This window comes from Chelon labrosus, assembly GCF_963514085.1.
Source record: "Chelon labrosus genome assembly, chromosome: 18".
In the NCBI taxonomy this organism is placed as follows: Eukaryota; Metazoa; Chordata; class Actinopteri; order Mugiliformes; family Mugilidae; genus Chelon; species Chelon labrosus.
The window spans coordinates 3652218-3672262 of record NC_140351.1 but is presented as its reverse complement, the minus strand read 5'-3'; the positions used below and the strand labels follow the sequence as shown (position 1 = coordinate 3672262).

At 43.4% G+C, this 20045-nt stretch overlaps 2 protein-coding genes across 2 annotated transcripts in view; one reads left to right on the top strand and one right to left on the bottom strand.

Moving 5' to 3' along the window:
* Positions 1-1569: 1569 nt before the first annotated feature.
* Positions 1570-8283, bottom strand: aoc1 (amine oxidase copper containing 1). Its single transcript, XM_084566215.1, has 5 exons — positions 8116-8283; positions 6036-7574; positions 4336-4624; positions 3164-3296; positions 1570-2653 (listed from the first exon to the last, which is right to left on the bottom strand). The coding sequence occupies exons 1-5, from the start codon at positions 8120-8122 to the stop codon at positions 2384-2386; spliced, it is 2238 nt and encodes a 745-aa protein (XP_084422341.1). The 5' UTR covers positions 8123-8283; the 3' UTR covers positions 1570-2383.
* Positions 8284-10977: 2694 nt separating this feature from the next.
* Positions 10978-20045, top strand: part of sspo (SCO-spondin) — a gene marked incomplete at its 5' end in the record, with an annotated part of 67063 nt that continues 57995 nt past the window's right edge. Inside the window, 17 exons of the mRNA XM_084566560.1 lie at positions 10978-11030; positions 11583-11792; positions 12624-12706; positions 14329-14499; positions 14586-14809; positions 14937-15039; positions 15435-15593; positions 15709-15794; positions 15986-16111; positions 16568-16724; positions 16937-17186; positions 17268-17409; positions 17494-17635; positions 17710-17882; positions 18508-18726; positions 18816-18981; positions 19196-19460. Coding sequence (XP_084422686.1) covers positions 10978-11030; positions 11583-11792; positions 12624-12706; positions 14329-14499; positions 14586-14809; positions 14937-15039; positions 15435-15593; positions 15709-15794; positions 15986-16111; positions 16568-16724; positions 16937-17186; positions 17268-17409; positions 17494-17635; positions 17710-17882; positions 18508-18726; positions 18816-18981; positions 19196-19460 — 2729 coding nt within the window. The remainder of the gene's footprint in view (positions 11031-11582; positions 11793-12623; positions 12707-14328; positions 14500-14585; positions 14810-14936; positions 15040-15434; positions 15594-15708; positions 15795-15985; positions 16112-16567; positions 16725-16936; positions 17187-17267; positions 17410-17493; positions 17636-17709; positions 17883-18507; positions 18727-18815; positions 18982-19195; positions 19461-20045) is intronic.

Here is a 20045-nt window from a genome sequence, read left to right as displayed (position 1 = left end):
TATATACTGTATATTCTGTCCTTTTGGCTGGCCTTTGCACATTTTACCCTAGATACCTGTGGAAATTAATTAATTCATTTATCTTCTATACCCGCTTATCCCTGTTAAGGGTCGCGGGGGTCTGCTGGAGCCTATCCCAGCTGTCATCGGGCAATAGGCGGGGGTACACCCTGGACAGGTCGCCAGTCCATCGCAGGGCCACCTGTGGAAATGACTGTTCTATTTTATTCTATTGTTCACAGATTTCTAAAGTGTTTTTGTGTGTGCCTGTGTCAGGCTGCATCCTGTTGAGGATGGCTGCTGCCATCAAGGAGTGTCATTGCTATGGGGTGGGGGTACCTGGCGTGGTCGGGGTGGGGGTGCCTGGTCTGGTCTAGGTGGGTGCTACATGTCTAAGTAACATCCACACTAATGAATGCCAGGTCCAGAAGTTTCCCAGCAGACTGTTTGAAAGCAAAGGAGACCAAACAGGGTATTTGTCTGTAGGTACAAATTTGATCTTGTATGCTGAAATGTTTTGGTGAGATTTAAATTATGCCATAGTTTGGATTTCTTATTTAGATTCCACCAATCAGAAAAGAATTCAGTTGAACCTTGGTGAGCTCTACCCACTGTTTGGAGTCAGTGGGTACACCATCACAAGAGCAAGAAGGCTTCACGTCTTTCAGAGTCTATTTGTATATGTAATTTGCCTTAAATGGCTCATCGTCTTTGAAATGCACAGGCCTGCATCTCAGGTTTTACCATTTAAAATTTTCCATGCATTTGGAGATACTTTCTGTTTTACAACTATTCATGAAACCACTAGATGGCAACAAGTCTCCATCTAAGCTCTCAGGCTCTTTATTTAATCTCAGTATGGTTTCTTTTTGTTGTTTTCCCTTTACAGTGGTACATTTGCGCAAACTTTACAGAAGATGCATTGTAATGTACAAGGCTTAATATACATGTAGTGCCTTGTCATTAATTTGAATGTTTGATTTCTCAGTTTCAGAAAATTACAGAAAAACTCACAAGAGTTTCCCGTGCTGTAGGGGAAACTGCAGCATGGGAATAAAATAAATATAACTAAAATGTCACACTACTGTGTTTAGGTATATGTGAAACTATGTATTTAGAATAAATAAGCTTTGTTCTATGTGTGTGTGTCCTGTAGTGGTGACATCAAGACCACCATTGCCATGGGTACGGCTGAAGGAATGTTTTTTACCCAGTTCACATAGCTTTTTTTTTTTGTCCCCTTCTCCCACGACGTCCATTCACTAACACGTGCATAGCTCTCATACTATCCCACTTTTACCATGTGCACTGTAAAACATCAGCACACACTTATAAAAAAGGGTTCGACTGTGAAAATCCTGACCGCATTTGTTGGTTGGATTCTTTTTTTCCCTTGAACCAAAAAAAAAAACACTATTTGCCCTTCACACAAACTAACTCTGCCACTTCAGAATCCACCTCTCCCCTTGGCAGTTATATGTAGTTTTCTGGCAAACATAGATCTGTGTTTATGAATCGTCATTTAACACAGACCGGTTTAAATAAAATAAAATAAAATGCGCGCAATATGATCACAGCAGTTTGATTTATTTGACATTTGCATAAAACTTTTGGGTGAAAACTGTAAAGTGACGATGTTACGTTAGGAATGCACACATAAAAGACAAAGCCGTTACATGTGTTGTTGATTCTCTGTTCGTTGTACGTAAAGATTGGTTTCCAGGGGCAACGGCACAGCCATGCGGTGTCCTAAAGTGTTTGCTGGGAAGGATCTGGAATCGGGCTGTTTGCATTTTAAGACCTGCTGTCTCCGCAGCAAAAAAACATTCCCGCCATGGGGGCAAGCGGTGTCGCCGAGGGGCAGCAGTTTAAACCAAGCAAGGCGGATACAGAGCATCCTGCATCCTGGATGCTCACTGCAGCTAAACCTCATCCATGGAGACCCGACATGGGATTAAAAGCTCTGTCAAGGGCTCATCTTGCCCCATCTGGCTTGAGCTGGTTTGCTGCAAAAACGTTAATGTCAAGTTCCTTTTTTTTCTTGATTTTGCACAGCAGGAAAAATACAGGAAATAAGTCAGACATGCATGAAAATATATTAGTTTTAGGATGTAGGTGCTTTGTGTAGAAAAATAATGGGATGTATAAAACTAGAGATCATAAACGGGGTGTTTACGATGTCCTCAGTGTCAACTTTTCCCTTTTTAAAATGTTCCTCTATTTTATTTTATCACATGAACTTACTGAGATATGAAAAAGAAAAAAAAGTAACTTAGTTTTGAATCATTCTGTCTATATGTAGTTTTTGTGGTTAAATCTAATATCGTCATTGTACATTTTATTGTAATACAGCAAAAAACAAACAAAAAGTAGTGAAACACTTCTAGACTCCCAGATAACTCCCGTTATAAAAGAACGGCTTGTCTGTCACACAGTGACCTACGACCTCTGGCGTCCATCTCTGGATTTTGGGCTTGCCGTCCTGGCCTGGCCGGACTATGACAGTGCTTCTGGATGCCAGAGAAGGGTCTTCATCGAAGAAGTTGAAGGGACGGAGGAAGAAGCCAACTGCGTTGCCGGGTGTTGCGGTGTTGGGGATGTCTTCTGAATGAGGCACATGCAGGAAGCCCACCGTCACCCAGGCTACCAGGTCCTGCACACAGAAGAGCAAACATTACTTCAGAATTTTTACTCTAGAACAGATAAGGTGCTTTTTTTTTTGTTTTCAACTAAAAGTGCAAACACAGGAAAATATCAGCATTCATTAGTTACCAAGATAACAACCAGAACTGATGAATAGATTATTTTAGGAACCTCTTAAAAAGAACTACCACAAAAGATGCTGTCCATTAGCGAATTATGACTCATTGCATCAGTAGAAACAGGGATCTTTGAATGTCATATGGCTTTGATCATCACCAAATCTAAAAAAAAACCTGCTACAATGCAAACAAGAAGGATAATTAGTTTGCTACCGAGATAAGAGACTGCGCTGGTCAACTTACTGAGACTCATTGAAGATGTTAATGGATGTTAATGTCATTAAATAGCATGAAATGGGTTGTTTTCAACATCATGGACAAGCTATTATGCCCTGATGTTCATCCTGTGACAGGCATGAGGAGGAAATGAACATTATCTAAGTCAGTATTCAACACTCCACCTGGTTGACGATGTCTTCGTTGTTGCGGATGTAGTCCTCAAAGGACACAACAGGTTCCCAGGGGTTGTTCTGGGCGTAAATGCTGCTGCTGGTGGCTTCACTATCTTTATGACGAGTCACTGCCAGAGGATACCTGAGGAGAGACGGTTCACCCACTAAATGAAAGGCAGTTTTGTATTTATCATTCTGACAACTGATAAACAAAGAATTGTCAATGAGTCAGGTCAAAAGTGACAAGCTCGCTTACTTGGCCTTTGAATCTTACAACCTCATTTAGTGGTAATATTTAACTTTTTGTTGTCAAGACTGGCTACTGCCTTTTTGTTAATAGTTCACTTAAGTGACTGTTAAAGTTAGTCCAAATTTAGCAGCTTTATGTTGTTTACAGTTTAATACTTCAGGATATCAGGAAAGAGAAAGGTTTTGATTGTTTTACCACCACTAGATGTGTGTGCCCTAGAGTCTTGTTGTGGGAGTGATGTGCAATTCCCATGACCTCAACATAGTTTGAGCCCAGGTATACTAGGGCAACATGCAACTGTGATCTCCTGGCTCTACTATTAACACTCGGGGCTCTGGTAGTAATTGTGGTAGCCTTTCTTCTTGAACACTGAAGAGCATGAACTACCACCAACCATTATTTGTCTTTGGTGATTCACATTTTCTTTTTTTCCACAGTTTTGCTTGGGAACTCATTGGACAATGCTTTTAGTACAAAAACAGAAGTTCATAGAAGTTGGATCCTGGTATCCAAGTAGCCTTAAGTTTTCTATTTTGGAAGCACACCCTGGAGAAATGTTTGTGTTGCTGTCATCTCTGTTGGTGACAATCCACACAATTTACAACTTCCTCACCCTCACAGAAGTCAAGCTTTTGTTGTTTTTCCAGTCACAACATGCTTTCACAGACTTTAATCTTGGACGGCATATTGCTGAACTCCAAACCATGACTCGGGTCTGACCTCATTTCTAATGAAGCTCCCAATCCAAAGATTACCTCTTAAAGTCATCCATTGGGTCAATCATTAAACATAATGCATATGGACTTTGCCCAAATGCACCAAACATACATATCTCTCTATGATCCTAATGCAAAGATATCAACTATGACTGAATTGAGGAAACACATGTATAAGATTATGAACTAGGCATTCTGAACATTTGGTTCGTTACCTTGACCAACTGATGCCATTCTCTTCTTTCCAGCCTCTTGGAAGGACACTGTGGGCATGCGAGTTAAACTGAATACGATAGCCCTTCTGGCTCCCCCATTTATTCTTCTCATTGGGGTTGAAAAAGTGCACATAGCGAGGAAATTTTTTGCCGAAGCGGAAGGCGGCGGATCGCTCGGTCTTGTGTTCTGTCCTGTGGAGCTTGGACTGGACAACAAAATCCTTCGGGCTCCATGGATTTGTGAAGTTGACATATTTCAGATCCAGCGTCTCAAAGCTGTTTTCGCGACCTGTGCCATAATGAAGGCAAAAAAAAAAAAAAGATCAGACAAGTCAGATAGGTCAGGAGATAAGCAGTCTATTGCAACGTTTTTCTTTTGTATCATAAATCTCTGTAGTTAATTCTCTCAGCAGACTTAGAATAATTTAGCAGCAGTGACAGACAGACATCTTTTACAAGCTTATGTTAGTTATTTACTTGAACCATTGCCTTGATTGCAGTCAGCTTTGTGAAAGCACAAATGTGAAAGGCCAAGACGGTTTCCTTTATGATGGGCTAAAGTCCAAAAACTGGTCTGGCATCAGCAAAAGTCTGCTCCAAAGCTTAGCTGCACTGTATAATTTTTACTGTGTATTCATCTTTTGTAATGAACCTGTATATTTCTTGAAAAATATTGCATTTTAGCATGCACCGTCAGTTGCATGATCGCCGGACTATAGTTTAATTACATTTTTTAAGCAACCAGTGGATGCATTTAATACATTTTATCAAACAAAAGTTGGGGAAATATAATAAAGAAAGCAAATATTAAATGGACTGTTCTATTTCTTTGAAGTAGTGCTGTTTGAGGAACCTATCTGTAGTAAGTGGTTACTTTAACATGTTAAATTGGATCTGAGCTAATGTGTTCACACACCAAAGTCATGCAATACCTCAAACAAACAAACTGACCAGCAACACTAGACCAGCAGCTCCTGTTTTCTAAGGGGTAAAACTACTTCCCCATAGGAAAAGGCAGTGTGACTGCAAGGTAAAGCACCGAACATATTCTAAATACAGCGTTCACTAGTATGGCGAAAGAAATCCTAAATCCTAAATCCTGAAGACTGATCAGACCTCTGTGCTTCTAAAAGCTGGGGGTGTGCCGAAAACCATCTACTGTTGGTAGACTGGACTATAAATATGGTAGATTCATGGATGCAAAATTACTAAATGAACTTAGATAATGTGTGAACATGTTGTCCTGAAACCACGGCCTCCTGAGGATTGTTTTCATTGTGTTAAGATTGTGGAAAGGGGTCAGCATGTTCCAACGTCCCAGCGATAATATCACTGATTATGTCAACGTACGTAAGGATTCAAGGATTATTTATTTTCATTTCAACACATGTTGGTACATGAGGTGGAACGAAATTAGTTTCTCTGGTCCCAATTCAAGCCAATATATATACTAAAACTATGTGTGGGGTTTAAACTGTTTGTTTTTTGCAACAAACTCTGAATTCACAATTCTCTGGGTCTGTGACTTTCTTAGAACCTCAGACAAACCTCTAAATCCTTTAATGATCAGACTATTAAAGGATGGGAACTCATCTTTTCTACACCTTTGAGCTGAGTTGTTCATTTTTTTTTTTTTAAGTACAAACTGTCTCTGTTTATTAAGTCCTTTAAAATGGGCCTAACTTTACTTTAATACTCACCAGCAATATCCAGGTCCACTTTGTAATGGATCAGGTGTGTGTGCAGGTTACCCAGCACATAGTTGTACACCTTCGTGCCATAGTGGAGACCATTAGGCGTAAAGAAAGTGGCGTGAATGTATCCGGTAGCGCTCACCTTCACCTCTACCACCCCGTTCTGGTAGAACAGGAAGTCCCAGATGTAATCATAGTTGTAAACCGTCGAGGTTGTCCGCAACACCAGCACGGTGTTTTCCAGGCCCGCGTAGAAGTTGTATCCCCCTTGAAAGTTAGAATTGAAATGCCTTCTCAGCGGCATAGCAGTGGTCATCTCAAAAACACAGAGAGCGTTTTTGTGGCGCACTGGTTTGTCAGTGTCATAGAAGTGGTAAAGGTCAACAAAGGTGGCAATTTCGGGGCAGTCGATTCCAGGTGCCAGCTCAAAGGTCGAGGTGCCCATAGCCCAGCCTGCATCGATGTACTTTGTTTGCATGGCAGCAGGGGTGTCACCTGCATAGAAAGCAATAGCTTCCTGGAGGCTGATCTCATATGCAATCCTTTCTCCGTTAAAACGAAGGTCAAAGACTTGAAGCCCAGCTGATGAGCGGACCCGGTAGGCAAAAGACCACCCAGCGTATTCAACAAAGTTGCGGTCAATGTGATAGCGAGGGCCCTGGGGCTCCACTAGCTTCGGCCCGTGGATGTCAGTGGGAGTGTTGGTGTGACCCCGGGGGATGTAGGTGGAGAACAGGTCATCATCATCATGATCTGGCAGTTTTACTTTTTCCACCTCTCCTGATTCATACTTTTCTACCAGCTCCTCAACACTGTCAAAATACATGCCGCTGTACCAGACCTTCTCAACGGTCCAGTTTTCTGGATCCAGGTCCTTGTGGTTGATCAGTACCTCAAATCCAACCGGGTGGATGAAATAACCCTCCACAAACTTCTGCAACATGATCCACGTTCTCCTCTCGCCTGGACCCAGCCCACGGGGGGCTATGTCTGAGAAGGTCAGGCAGCGGTTAGAGCAATTGGTGAAAGAAAACCCTCCCGTTGTCTCATACAGGAGCTTGTGAGCTTTAGTTGTGATCTTCTCCAGGATGTCACCAACGTGGTCATACTCTGCAAGGGTAATAGGCCTCGAGTCGAACTCTATAGGCCTCTCCCCCTTGAATGTCTTCACTTGATGAGTCTTTGGGGATGGCAGAGGACTCACAATGTACTCTGTTATGTTGGGGTTGGTCTGGTTGCCAAACTGGATGATCACACGAGCTTGGCGTGGGGGCCTGGCATGCCCGCGGTCGAGAGCTCTCAAGGCCTCATGCTTCTTCGGCAGATGAAGCTCCATCAGCAGGATACTATTCTTCTTGAGGGTCTTGCTACGGGCTTTAGTGAGTTCCATTTCTGGAATACTGTGCAGGTAGGCCCGGATGGCCTTCATCTCCCGTACAGAGAGGTCAGCAAACATGGGGGCACCATGATGAGCCCAGTCTCTGGATCTGGAAGCACTACAGATAGCCAAGCATGCCAGCAGGAGCAGACAGAGAAGCTTCATGGCTGTAATAGAGTGAGAGAAGACTATCAAGGATGAAATTAGTGAACAAAGGAGAAATTGTCATGTTAAGGATCTATTAGTATTTATGTTTATGTTTATAGAAACTAGACATTATACTTAAAGTAGGATAAAAAAGCATGAAAAAGAAGACGAATCAAAAAGTGCCCAGTAAACAGCTGGCTCAGGCATGTTTTTTTTCTTCTTTTCACAGCTGAATAGACAGTTCTCCCCTGATCCCTTTATCTTTTTAGCTTAATTATATCAGTGACACACACACACACACACACACACACACACACAGTGCCAACCCCAGCTACAGCACATACACCGTCGTGTTCCTGTCTCTGTCAACTCTGCTCTGTTCGTGCAGCAAAACATCATGATAAAACGCGTTCATTTCAAAACTCCCATCGGTGCCGCTAGTCACATTCTTCAGAGATTAATTATAAAATACTTCCTTAGTAGCATTTATGTATGATATGAATGATATATGACATTTGCAGCTGTGTATTTTCAGCAAATAAACAGAACAAACTACTGTACCTGTCATCCTGCAGTCGTCCTCCTGCTTCAAAACAGAGTTGGTCCACGCAGTCCTCCTGATTTCAGCTGTAGAGAGGTCCTTATGATAACAGGAATCGATGCACTGCTGATTATATTTAACCGCCTACTTTGCAGTGACGATAGCTGATTGGCCAAGAGTGGGTTGTATATGTGATGAAGCAACCAACACGCCTTTTAGATAATTAACGCCCCACAAGGCCAGGTCAAATTTATTTGCACTGCAACTGCACTGCAACTTCCAGGTTTAAGGCATTGCAATGTGAGTTAAAACGGATTACACGTGAAAAAATAAAAATGGTTTTACAAAAGACAAAATAAAGAGATAAAAAGAAATGTTTTAGTCCTTCACTCAAAATTACTGAGAAACAGAGCAGTTCTGGAAACATGGTTCATAAAATCAAAATGGATCCTCTCCAACATTTACTTTTGACTGGGGACTCTAAGCTGAGTCGTGTTTTGGCCCCTAAACCAGTGATTTGAAATGACATGTCAAACCAGATCCCAGTGTAAATATCTGAGAACTGGAATGGTGCAATCCTCCCTCCTGGTCTTTGTGAGGCCTTGTGTTAAGAATCAGCTGCAGATGTCTGCTAATCTTTCTAGGGACTTGTAAAGATGCACACAAACGTTGCCAAATGCAGTTGAGCAGTACCGTGGAAAAGAAAGGAAGCGATGAGGCCCAACGCGGCAATGATCCCAAACACATACCGAATAAAATGTTATACTGGGAGTCGTTAAGAACCTGCGCGTGACTCTAAATGACTGACCTGCAGAGGAATGCATACCGAGTTTCCTTCAAATTTGTTGGCAGAAACTTATCTGTGTAAATGTAAATTAATTTACAATGGATGCACAGAAAACAGCTTCAAGCCCTTGCCTCTTGTGAGGAGCTTCTCAGGGAATATTGTACATGAAAAACCCCAATGAACAGCTTGTAGTTTCTTCTTTAGAACATTGCGCAAAGACGTTGGTTTTGATTTATGTTTTACAAGTTGCAATGCATTTATTGGGGCAGAGATGAACTTTGATTTTCCTTCTGGTCACAAGTGAAAACGATAAAGCCAAGATAACCATTGTTGTCCTTAGAAACTTGCTGTATCAGTAAACTTAATTTCTCTCTTTTATGCAACTTAACAAAATATTCTCATTCGGTCTTTAAGGATTGTGATCTTGGAAAATCATCTTCTGTCATCTGGCGAGAGGCATTGTACACCCTGGACAGGTCTCCAGTCTATCACAGGGCTAACACAGAGAGACAGACAACCATTCACACTCACACCTACAGCCAATTTAGAATCACCAATGAACCTAACGAGCATGAAAGGACCCAGTCGGGCAATGGATTCGAACCCAGCATCCCACAGATGCTTGATCAGTTTGGGATCTTGTGAATTTGGAGGCCAGGTCAACACCTTGTGCTGTTCTTCGTGTTTTTTTGAGTTGTTCCAAAAGCGTTTCCGTGTCTGTGCCTGTGTCAGGCTGCATCCTGCTGGGGATGGCTGCTGCCATCAAGGAGTGTCATTGCTATGGGGTGGGGGTGCCTGGTCTGGTCTAGGTGGGTGCTACATGTCTAAGTAACATCCACACCAATCACAAGATGGTCGATGATATTCACTTCTCCTGTCAGTGGTCTTAATGTTGTGGCTGATGTGGCTTCATACCGCTGTGCATAAATGTAGGTTCAGACTGTAAACTCTACATCTTGTTTCTCCTCTCTGTCTCTATCTCTACTCACCCTTCTTCCCATAAATGACAGTGAAGAACCAACACAGTGACTCAGCTCATTGTTATCTCTATCGAGCTGCACAATGTTGCCAAGGTTGCTAAGGACAGTTAGCCGGGGGTTCGTGGATAACAAGTAACAAAGTCAATTATGACACACGGCTTTGCTTATGCCATTAAAGCAAAGCCTTGGTGACTACAGTATCTTCCCCTTCCTTTCCTCCGAGTCCAGGCTAAGCCAAGCGGTACTGTGGTGACAGCTGTGTTTGAGCCTCCGTGCTTCGGGGTCAGGAGGTCAGGCTTGAGGTATTGGTGAGACTCAAAGCCTCTAGTCCCCATCTCTGTTGACACGCTTCATTGAATAAATGCCCCCATCATCCTTCCCGAAACGCCTCTCTTTACAGGATTAGGCTCTGACAAACACCTCTTTATTCTGGGTCTGAGGCTCCACCACCCCCGCCGTCACCTACAGTGTCCTGTAACGTTTGACTGGGCGAACCGTGAGGATGTTTCCGTCACAGGTCCGGTGGCCAATGGCCTCCGCCCCAGCTGTGACCTTACCACACACATCCAATGGCAGCAGGCTCAAATGCTACTGTAACTCCCAGGATTCACTCCCCGCGTTTAAAACCCTACATCTGGGGCTTCGCCGCCTCAAAAAGCAAAAGTGTCACTACTCTGAGAACAGTATCACATACTGCTGGAAAGAACACAAAAGCAAATCAGTAAAGACAGAAAGAAGGGAAAGTAAATCCCAAAACTAAGAGGACTATTTTTGGCAGAAAGATTTCCCAAAAGCACTTCAGAGGTAAGTGCAGCTTTTGTTAACTGAAGATATAATTATCTTGTAGTGAGAATTAAATACGGATTGATTTGATAACACATGATGAGAATATATTAAAATTAATCTTAACATTATGTCATTGCAACTGCCTGAATTTTATTAAATTGCTACGGCTTCCATTGAAGTTGTCTTATTTTTTAATTTTTTAATTTTTTATTATGTTCGATGCAGCATTGGCGATTTACAATTTATAAGTAGGATGATGTTTAATTTAAAATTTAAGAAGCATTTTTCTATTTTTTTTTTGCAGGAGTTTTAAATAAAAGGAGACAATTATGCAGACTTTAATTCTGGCTTTATTTAGTCTGCAGAGAGTGATGGGAATGGGGTGAGTATTAAAGCAGAGTGCACAGTAAAGAGTAATTCATAACCCTGGTTGGTTAAAGCCAGGGTACACTAATATTAATTCATGCTGAAATATATTTATATATATATATAAGAATGCCTCTCCATTGATTAGTTATTTTGCTCACTTTCATTACTTGTTGAAGTAAATATATTTTCTTTTAAAGTCTACCCGGTTTAATTGATCTGATCTGTTTCTTCAGCAAGGAACTTCTATATCAGTTGCAAGCAAAATGTTTGTAATATTTTTAAGCAGTGACAAAGGTGTGAAAAACTGTTTGTATAGTCAGTATACATATTCAAACTGCCAGTGTTGTGCTGATAAATTACAGAAAACAGAGATTTCCAGACTTGGAGTAAAAGATCCAAAGTCACAGAAACAGCAAAGATAAAAGCGTTATTTATATAAATATCTGTATAATTACATCTATTTATATCTATATATATATATATATATTTATTATGAAGATATTTATACGAAAGAGAGTGGAAAGTTAGGACACTCACAATATCAAATTTATGCATCGTGTTCCAGACACTGGTGTGAACACACGGTGGAAGAGAGAGTGGAGCGAGTCCTGTCCCCACGTCTGCAGCTCGAAGTGAGCTGTTCCGAGGTGTACCAGTTTAACATCCAGGGCTGGAGGCTGGATGTGGACAGGATGCGCACCAAGCACGGGGGAGACGACGGCATCGCGCTGTACTACAGACAACAGGGGCCCAAGGCATCCTGTTTCTTGTATAAGTAAGTGAAAAGTTTCAGTGATTGTCAGTCCTTTAAATTGTGTTTCTCTTGGGCGGTTTCATGACTCAGGATGTTTCATTTCTTACAGGGGTATTTTTTTTTAATTATCGGCGCATAGCTGGGAGGTGTAAGGAATTGTGTTACTCAACACTTTTGGTTAGTCATCGGGTAGCAACCTCTGTGCATGCCTTGCAAAATACATTAACGAGTGATGCCGTGCAAGAGGAACAGTCTTTTAAAAACTAGACAAATTACCAAATTATTAATTCTAATTAACTTGCATATGAGTGCATAAGCTACTTTTCTGAGAGTATATTGGGGTAAAATCAGCGAGCTTCCCGGTAGACAGTAAAGGGCTGTGCCAACTATGGTGAGATCACGTTGCTCCTCTTGTTTCGAAAAAGAATTGCCTTATAAGTTATTTGCACTAGTTATTTTATATTTTGTGTTATACGTAGCTTTTATGTTCTGTTTCTAAGATTTTACATTTGGGAGGACGGCAAAAGAAGAATTTCATTGTAGAGGGAAACATGCTTCTCTACTGTGCATGTGATGATAAACTCTTTGAACCTTGACTCTCTGAACCAGTATCACATTGAAGATCAATTAATTAATTTTGCTTGTCTTTCAACGGAACCTGTTCTGCACGACATGTTCTCACTTGTGGCGACGCTTGTAAATCTCACCGGGACGGGTGAATTTCAAGTCTCATGTGAATGTGATGTGAAGGAAAGCACCTTTAGTCTACAGTGGCCAGGATGACAGTTGCAGGAAAGAGAACATAGTGTTCGTGAATATACTGACTTGTTTCCTGATGTTGGTTCATCTCAGACCCCCAGAGATGGAGACTCAGATGTTCAACAAGACGGTGAGGGCCTGCTGTGAGGGCTGGGGTGGACCACGCTGCTCTGAGGGTGAGGACCGGAAACCAATGAGTCCATTCCGTGTGGACATCAAGGAAAAAGCTTACAAAATAAAAGCAGGAAATGCAAGAAAAAAATTTACATATTAAAATATACAAACTCAATACAATGACATCAGATGCACAGCAAAATAATAATACCATTTTTTTTATTTGTTAACATCATGTAGAACCTTTTACGGCGTACGTCACAACTACGTCAGGGCGGTTAGCTGGAGGCAAAAAGCCACAGAGCAGAATATGAGGCAGGCTACTGCTATCAATGTGTAATTTTGCTGTGATTTAGGGTACCAGAATCGGAGGAGTACTGTTAATAGCTGCAATTTTTTTTTACCACATATTAGCTGCCACTCCGAGTCAAAAAATATCGCAAAAAAACTGCGGTTAAACGCTATAAAACTAAAGGAATGGACCCGAGCATTTAAAATAGCAAAATAGCATTTAGCTAGCATTTAGCTTCTAAGCAAGCGTTAGAAAATAATATGCCGCGCTGATACCTCGATAGCAATTTTCATTTATTTCAAATTTTGCTAAACATAACACAGCTAACAACATTTTGCTTTACACCATTAGCCTTTATAACTATTATGGGGAAGTGTGTTTGAAGATAATGTGTTAGCATATTAATCTAGTAAAGGACAAAGTCATTTAAACCAAAGAAATAGTTTTATTTACGACTTTCAGGACAAAAAAAGACAACTAGAAAAGGACATTTGGCCAAAAGTGTCCCCTTGAACACCACTGGTCATTGGCTGCAGTCATTAGCTCGTGTGTTTCTAGAAGGTTCAACCTTTCATGGCAGTTAAAAACAGAAACTCACTTAATTTAAGCTTTCTTAAATAGCACCATCTAACCATAACCGTCCAAAGCGGTTTAATTTAGGTAAAAAAAAAATGCATAAAGCAAATATCCTGCATAGTTCCTTGACTTTAATAAGCAGCAACTGTAAAATAATTAAGTGATTTAGTGATTACCCGATGCTTCCAACGTCCAGCTCTTCTTTGACGTGCGCACGCGATCGCATCATTCGCGCGCATTTGTGGAAGGCGTGGTTACGGCGCTGCTATTTCACCTGGCAACGAGAAATACTGTTTTCTGATTGGCTGACGGGGCGCTGATGATTCAAGTAGAGCGGTCAGCCGTTGGTTCGGTTCGCAATAACCCAAGTATGACGCAGGTTTGTTTTCCAGCCTTGCCGCTAGCTAGGCCGAAGTTAAGTTTTGTTCATGACCATTCACGGCATAGTTATAGGCATTTAAAGATTTATATGTCCTGCAATTTCTCTTTAGTGTCCACGTTTGGTTTCTGCTTTTCATTCAGATGAATATTAATTATTATTATTTTTTAACACTCGTGGTTCAGGAGAGTGAGTGGCCTTACATATTCAGATAAAATAACTTGTGTTTTCTTCCAGTACTGTCTAACATAACAGAGTTAGCTAATGTATGTCCAGCGGATTGTTTTGCCTCCAGCTAAGCCCCGCCCACTAAAAAGACTCACCTTTACTAACTCAAAAAGAGTCTATTCTCTTTTCCAGCTATTTCTCGACTGTGACTACACAAGGATATTCCTTTCCAAACGCTGACCCTTTTATCTCTGCCCTATGCCTCCCAGGTGTAGGTGCGCGTGGTCAGTGCTACTCTACGTGGAGTTGTGAGGAATTCCCCGGAGTTCATAACTCCTCGCTCATGCCCATGGAGCAGTGCTGCAGCAGCTTGTGGGGACTGAGTTGGAAGAATGCCTCTGACCAGAGCTGCTTGTCTTGCACCTTCACACTCCTTCCAGGTTGGAGAATATACAAAGACGCACAGAGGAGCTAGCCAAGCATTGCACTGAATTTCCCCTTAATTGATTTCTCTTCTTCCCTCCAGACTCCCAGTCTTCTCCTCTGGTGCGTAGCGGCCTGCTGGGCAGTGCCAGGGTCCCTCAGGGTTCGGCCACCTGCATGTCCTGGGGCGGAGCTCACTACCGCACTTTTGACAGGAAGCACTTCCACTTCCAGGGGAGCTGCACCTACCTGCTGGCCTCATCCACTGATGGCACCTGGGCTGTTTATATCAGCACAGTCTGTGATGGAAGAGGAGACTGCAGTAAGGTATTATTTCCCACCGTTGGCTTTGTCAGTAACTCCATGGATCTCAACTGCGTGCCAAAGAAAGTTGGTTTGCCCTGTGGCGTTTCTTGTGTTTACCACTGTGAAAAAAAAACCTGTCTGCTTTCAGGCCCTGAGGATGATGCTGGGACTTGATCTGGTTTCAGTTCATCACAGGAATTTAACCCTGAACAGCAACCCTGTTCCAAACGGAGTGCCAATTTTCCAGAATGGTAAACTATCCCCAGCTCTCTCTCCATCTGTTTCTGAGTTTTTTTTTGTCTCTGATACTATTACCAAAGAAATCCTCCCTAAACTCATGACATATTTAACTGTACTCATGAAAATGTACTTAAATGAAAATGCTTCAGTGCTATAGACAGTTTATATTAATATTTCTTCATCTTTTTGCATCATTTGAATGTTCTCTACGTTAGTAAAGTCAGAAGATCTTGTGTGTGCATACATGCAACGCCTACAAATTTGCCGAGATCTTCTACATTCAAGATAACGAACATAAACAACACTTTTATTGTACGGTGGCTATGCAAAACATACCTCGCTAATCCGAACAATATTTAGTGTGTGATGTACTTGCTGCTGCATTTGTACTTCTTATTTCTTGCAGGAGTAAGCGTGCACTGGCTGGGGGACTTTGTGTTTGTGGAGAGTGGACTCGGGGTGAGGGTGAAGTTTGACCTGGCTAACACGGTGTACCTGACGGTGACCGCCGAGCACCTGGCAGCCACCAGAGGGCTCTGTGGAGTCTACAACAACAACGCTGACGGTGAGTAAAATGCAAAACACTCAACGCACACCCTGCAGCTGTTTTCTTGTCGTAACTTGAAGTTAAACTCCTTTGCATTGCGTTCATAACATCTTCGTGTCTTTGGCTGCCACAGATGATTTCACTACAATGGCTGGAGTTGTGTCCCAGTTCGCCGCCAGCTTTGGCAACTCATGGAAAGTTCCTGACCAGAAAAATGAAGTACTGCACTGAATACATCTCCTGTCTATTGCAACATTTCTATTTTTCTTTATGAGGCACTTGTGCTCTTGGATTTCACATTGGAAGCTGTCACTGTGACGCCTCTACTGGGATCCAAACACAAAAGCAACAAACCATCTGGTTGTTGGAGACACTAAATGGCCTCTCTCTGTGTCCCGTGCTTCCCTCAGGCCTGCAGCGATGCAGCCGAGCTCGGTCACAGCTGCGACGTCGCAGGAGACCCGGCTCAACGGAGGCAGGCGGAATCAGTTTGTCACCGACTGCTGGAAAACCCCTTCACACACTGCCACCCTAGGGTCAGACGCTCCTCACACACATCCTTGTGGACATTAGTGATGTTTTAATCTAATTTCCTTTAAAGCCAAGCCTTTTAAAAGTGAATAATTGATCAGGGTTCACCAACTGTCAGAGATATGAATCTGCCTTAAATACTGACAACTGACTACGGCTTCCTGGAAAGCACTAAGTAACAGATAAGTGTCAGGCAGAGCCAAGCTACCGTTACTTGCTACACATGTAATGCATATATTTAATCTGCATGGTTCCATAAATTGCCTTCAGTTCACACCCTGTTTCTTGGTAAGCCAGAGATTTAGTAGATGAAAGACCCTATGAGCAGGATTTTATGAAAGAAGATAATGTTGCAGGGAAGAATTAAGTCTGGCACAATTTGTTTTTTAAAAGGGTAAATGACAAAGGTTGATTATTAACTGACTCACAGTTGATTCGTTTCATCTCTGTGTGTCTTTCAGCTGGACCCAGCGGCCTACATAGACACTTGTCTTTACCTGTACTGTAGCCTGCCACCCAAAGAGAAGGAGGCGGCAGTATGTGACACGCTGGCCAGCTACGCCAGAGAGTGTGCCCAGCAACACGTCATCGTAACATGGAGGACAGCCGCGCTATGTGGTAAAGAGATGCAGCGGTTTCTTCGGTTTCAAACAAATAAACAGGAAGGAAATCTGACGGTGCAACAACTTATAAGAAAATATTAACCGTCTGCAAGCATAGTCTTGTAGAAGAGACATGCCAGTTAAATATAGTACTCATGCATAAGCATACGAAACTATCAGGATTTGCCACTGACTCTGCTGTTTTCATTATTTCCTCTGTCTTTCCAGGTCGTGTCTGTCCCAGAGGTCAAGTGTTCTCCGACTGCGTGTCCTCCTGTCCCCCCAGCTGCACTTCTCCCCAGCCCCAGCCCGCCGCAGCCATGGGCCAGTGCAGGGAGGAGTGCGTCGGTGGTTGCGAGTGTCCTCCGGGTCTCTACCTTCACCAGGGACTCTGCCTGAGAAGAGACGATTGTCCATGTTTCCATCGCAGACGCACCTATCAGTCAGGGGGCAGGATACAGCAGAGATGCAACACCTGGTAAATTGGGAAATATGTGCGTCTTTCTTTCACCTGATTCCGTTTTTACTCATGTTACTTCCTCACTCTTGACCCTCTCAGTGTGTGCAGAGGAGGCCAGTGGCAGTGTACTGCGGAGAAGTGTGCCTCCCAGTGCACCCTGACGGGGGCTCTACAGGTGACCACTTTCGACAAGAAGAGATATTCCCTGCAGGGAGGAGATTGTTCCTTCATTGCCGTGGAGGTGAGACCTACAAAATGTAATGCACATTTATTACAAGGTGCATTTGTGTGTGAACCACATCTTCTTTGTGCTGTGTGTGTTCAGGACTTTGTTGACCGGAAGCTGGTGGTGAGTGTGCGCTGTGGGGAGTGTACAGCAGGAGGAGTGGAAGGTGGAGGAGGACTGGGTTGTCTCAGAGAACTGTCAGTCACAGCACTACGCACCACAGTCACTATAACAGACACAGGTGAGTTAGTCAAACATACTTCATGGGACATATTTCTATCTGATTGGTTATAAAGTTGCTATGGTTACTTCCAGGTACAGTGACGCTGAATGGCCAGAGGGAGGTGTTGCCTGTTGTGACTGGGGACCTGGTGGTGCGCAGGGCCTCCTCTTTATTTCTCCACGTTCAGGCGTTTGGAGCCCAGATACTCTGGCACCTAAATGGACCCCTGGTCCTTGTCACCCTGCAGCCGGGCTTTGCAAACAAGGTGACCTCCACACTGCACCTGATCTTTTCATTTCACCTATAACTGCAAGATTTCCAAACTCTATGATCTAGCAAGTCCATCCAGGTCATGAGGGCAACTGCGCTCCTAGAGCTCTTTGAAGATTTTTCATCCCTCTTCTGAGTAGCTTCTTCAGTTCTAAAAGAGGTTTTATTTGGGGTTTAAATAGGAACATCTGTGAGTGTTGCCCACCTGCAAATTGCATGACTTGGCTCTGTCAGTGACCTGTGATTGGAGGAATCTGTCCCCAAGAAGTGTTGCAAGCAGCTGCCGGCTTCGACCAGCGCCGGAAGTGGTGAATACTTCTCTAATGGCCCATTATCAGCCGGAGACTCTAGTCTCCAGTCTCATAATCCACCTCCCCTGTTCAGAGAAGTATTTCCAGTTTGACATAGATGCCTTTTTTCACTCCTCTTTCATACCATCTGTCTACCATGTGTCCTTTGTCCTTCAGGTGTAGGTGAACAGCTGAAACTTGCATTTGTAAATAGGTTGTTTTTTTCTCCTAATGCACAAGTCGGTTCATTCCTCACTGTGCTGAACTACATGAAATTTTGCATGGACTCGTTCCTTTGTTTTGGTGATGACTGTATATGTTACATTCAAGGTGCGAGGCCTCTGCGGGACACTGACCTGGAACCAGCACGATGACTTTACCACACCGGAGGGAGACGTGGAGAACAGCGTGTCATCCTTTGCCGCAAAATTCACGACAGAGCGCTGTTCTTTGCCCGGAGGAGCTCCACCTGAACCCTGCTCCGCCTACACCCAGAGGAGACACCACGCAGAGACAGTGTGCGCCATCCTACACAGCTCTGTCTTTCAGGTCAGCGTGCATGGAACCGTTCCTCTCGTGTTTCAGGCTCATCTTTTTTTGTGGTTATCACGTTAACACCTCCCCTGCCGATTCTGTAGGCGTGCCACGACGTGGTGGAGAGAGAGCCTTATTTCCGTCTCTGTCTGTCAGAGGTTTGCGGGTGTGCTCTGCAGAGGTCCTGTCACTGCACCGTCCTCACGGCCTACGCCCGACACTGCGCTCAGGAGGGTGTTGCGGTCCACTGGCGCAACCTCACCTTCTGCCGTAAGTGGTGGACCCATTAGTTCAGCGGCTTTCAAGAGTTTAAGAGTTTTATGCACAGTACTTTTTATTTTATTAGTGAATTCAAGGCTACAAAGTTCAAGTTAGTCTAAGATTCTGTATGTAGGACTTGATTAGGTCCAAAGGGACAGCTTCAGACTGACCAGACACCAGTATCTTGTGACAGCACTGAGACGTGGCTTTCCTTTCTCTCCAGCCGTCCAGTGCTCAGGGGGTCAGGTGTACCAGGAGTGTGGTCACGCCTGTGGGGGCTCCTGCTCCGACCTGCGACACGGCTGGAGCTGCGATGACAGTGGGGACGGCGGAATAGGCCGCAGAATGTGCGTTCCGGGATGCCAGTGTCCTCCAGGGCTCATGCAGGACCACCAGGGCCAGTGCGTTCCCATCACCTTGTGTCCCTGTGTGCGAGGAGACAAGACGTATCCGCCTGGGGCTGTGGTTCAAAACAACTGTAACACCTGGTACGTAGTAGAGAAGCATTTCAGGGTGTGAGTGCACGTTTAGTATTCCTGGGCTAAAAATGTAAAACAGAGAGCTGCATTGTTTTGCACATTTCATTCACATGAAGAGGATTTCTTCAGTGAATCTTCAGTCATTGCATTTTGTCCTGGAAGTGGCTGTGGACCATCGACTGGAGAAGACGGCGCAAGAAGAATCCACGACAACGCGTCTCAGATTGACTCTGGCTTGGTTCAAACACTTTCTAGCAGATAGAATATATTCATTCCACCAGAAAAAGGAGCAGATCACGTGCTTGCATGGCTGTGAGGAGCTAATATTTTCCAATTATTTCCGATTCCAATATGACAGAAAATTCCTTTCAAGCGATTATTCCGGGACGTTATTATGACAACCGACAAAATACAGCAAGACATGTAAACACAGACTGCAGAATTTCACATCTGTTAAATATCCTTACTATCGTACAGATGCTGCATTCTTGCAGTTAAGCCCGACGGACCAACTGAACCTGCCAGACGGAAGAGTAAATTACAGAGGTTGCTTCACGGCAGTCTCTTTCTAACCCAGTTGTGTAGAAGAAACTT

Coding starts and splice junctions, on each gene's coding strand:
- aoc1 (XM_084566215.1), bottom strand. Junction 4,625..6,035: donor AGTGGACCTGGATATTGCTG/GTGAGTATTAAA, acceptor ATTATGGCACAG/GTCGCGAAAACAGCTTTGAG. Junction 3,297..4,335: donor AATGGCATCAGTTGGTCAAG/GTAACGAACCAA, acceptor GTCTCTCCTCAG/GTATCCTCTGGCAGTGACTC.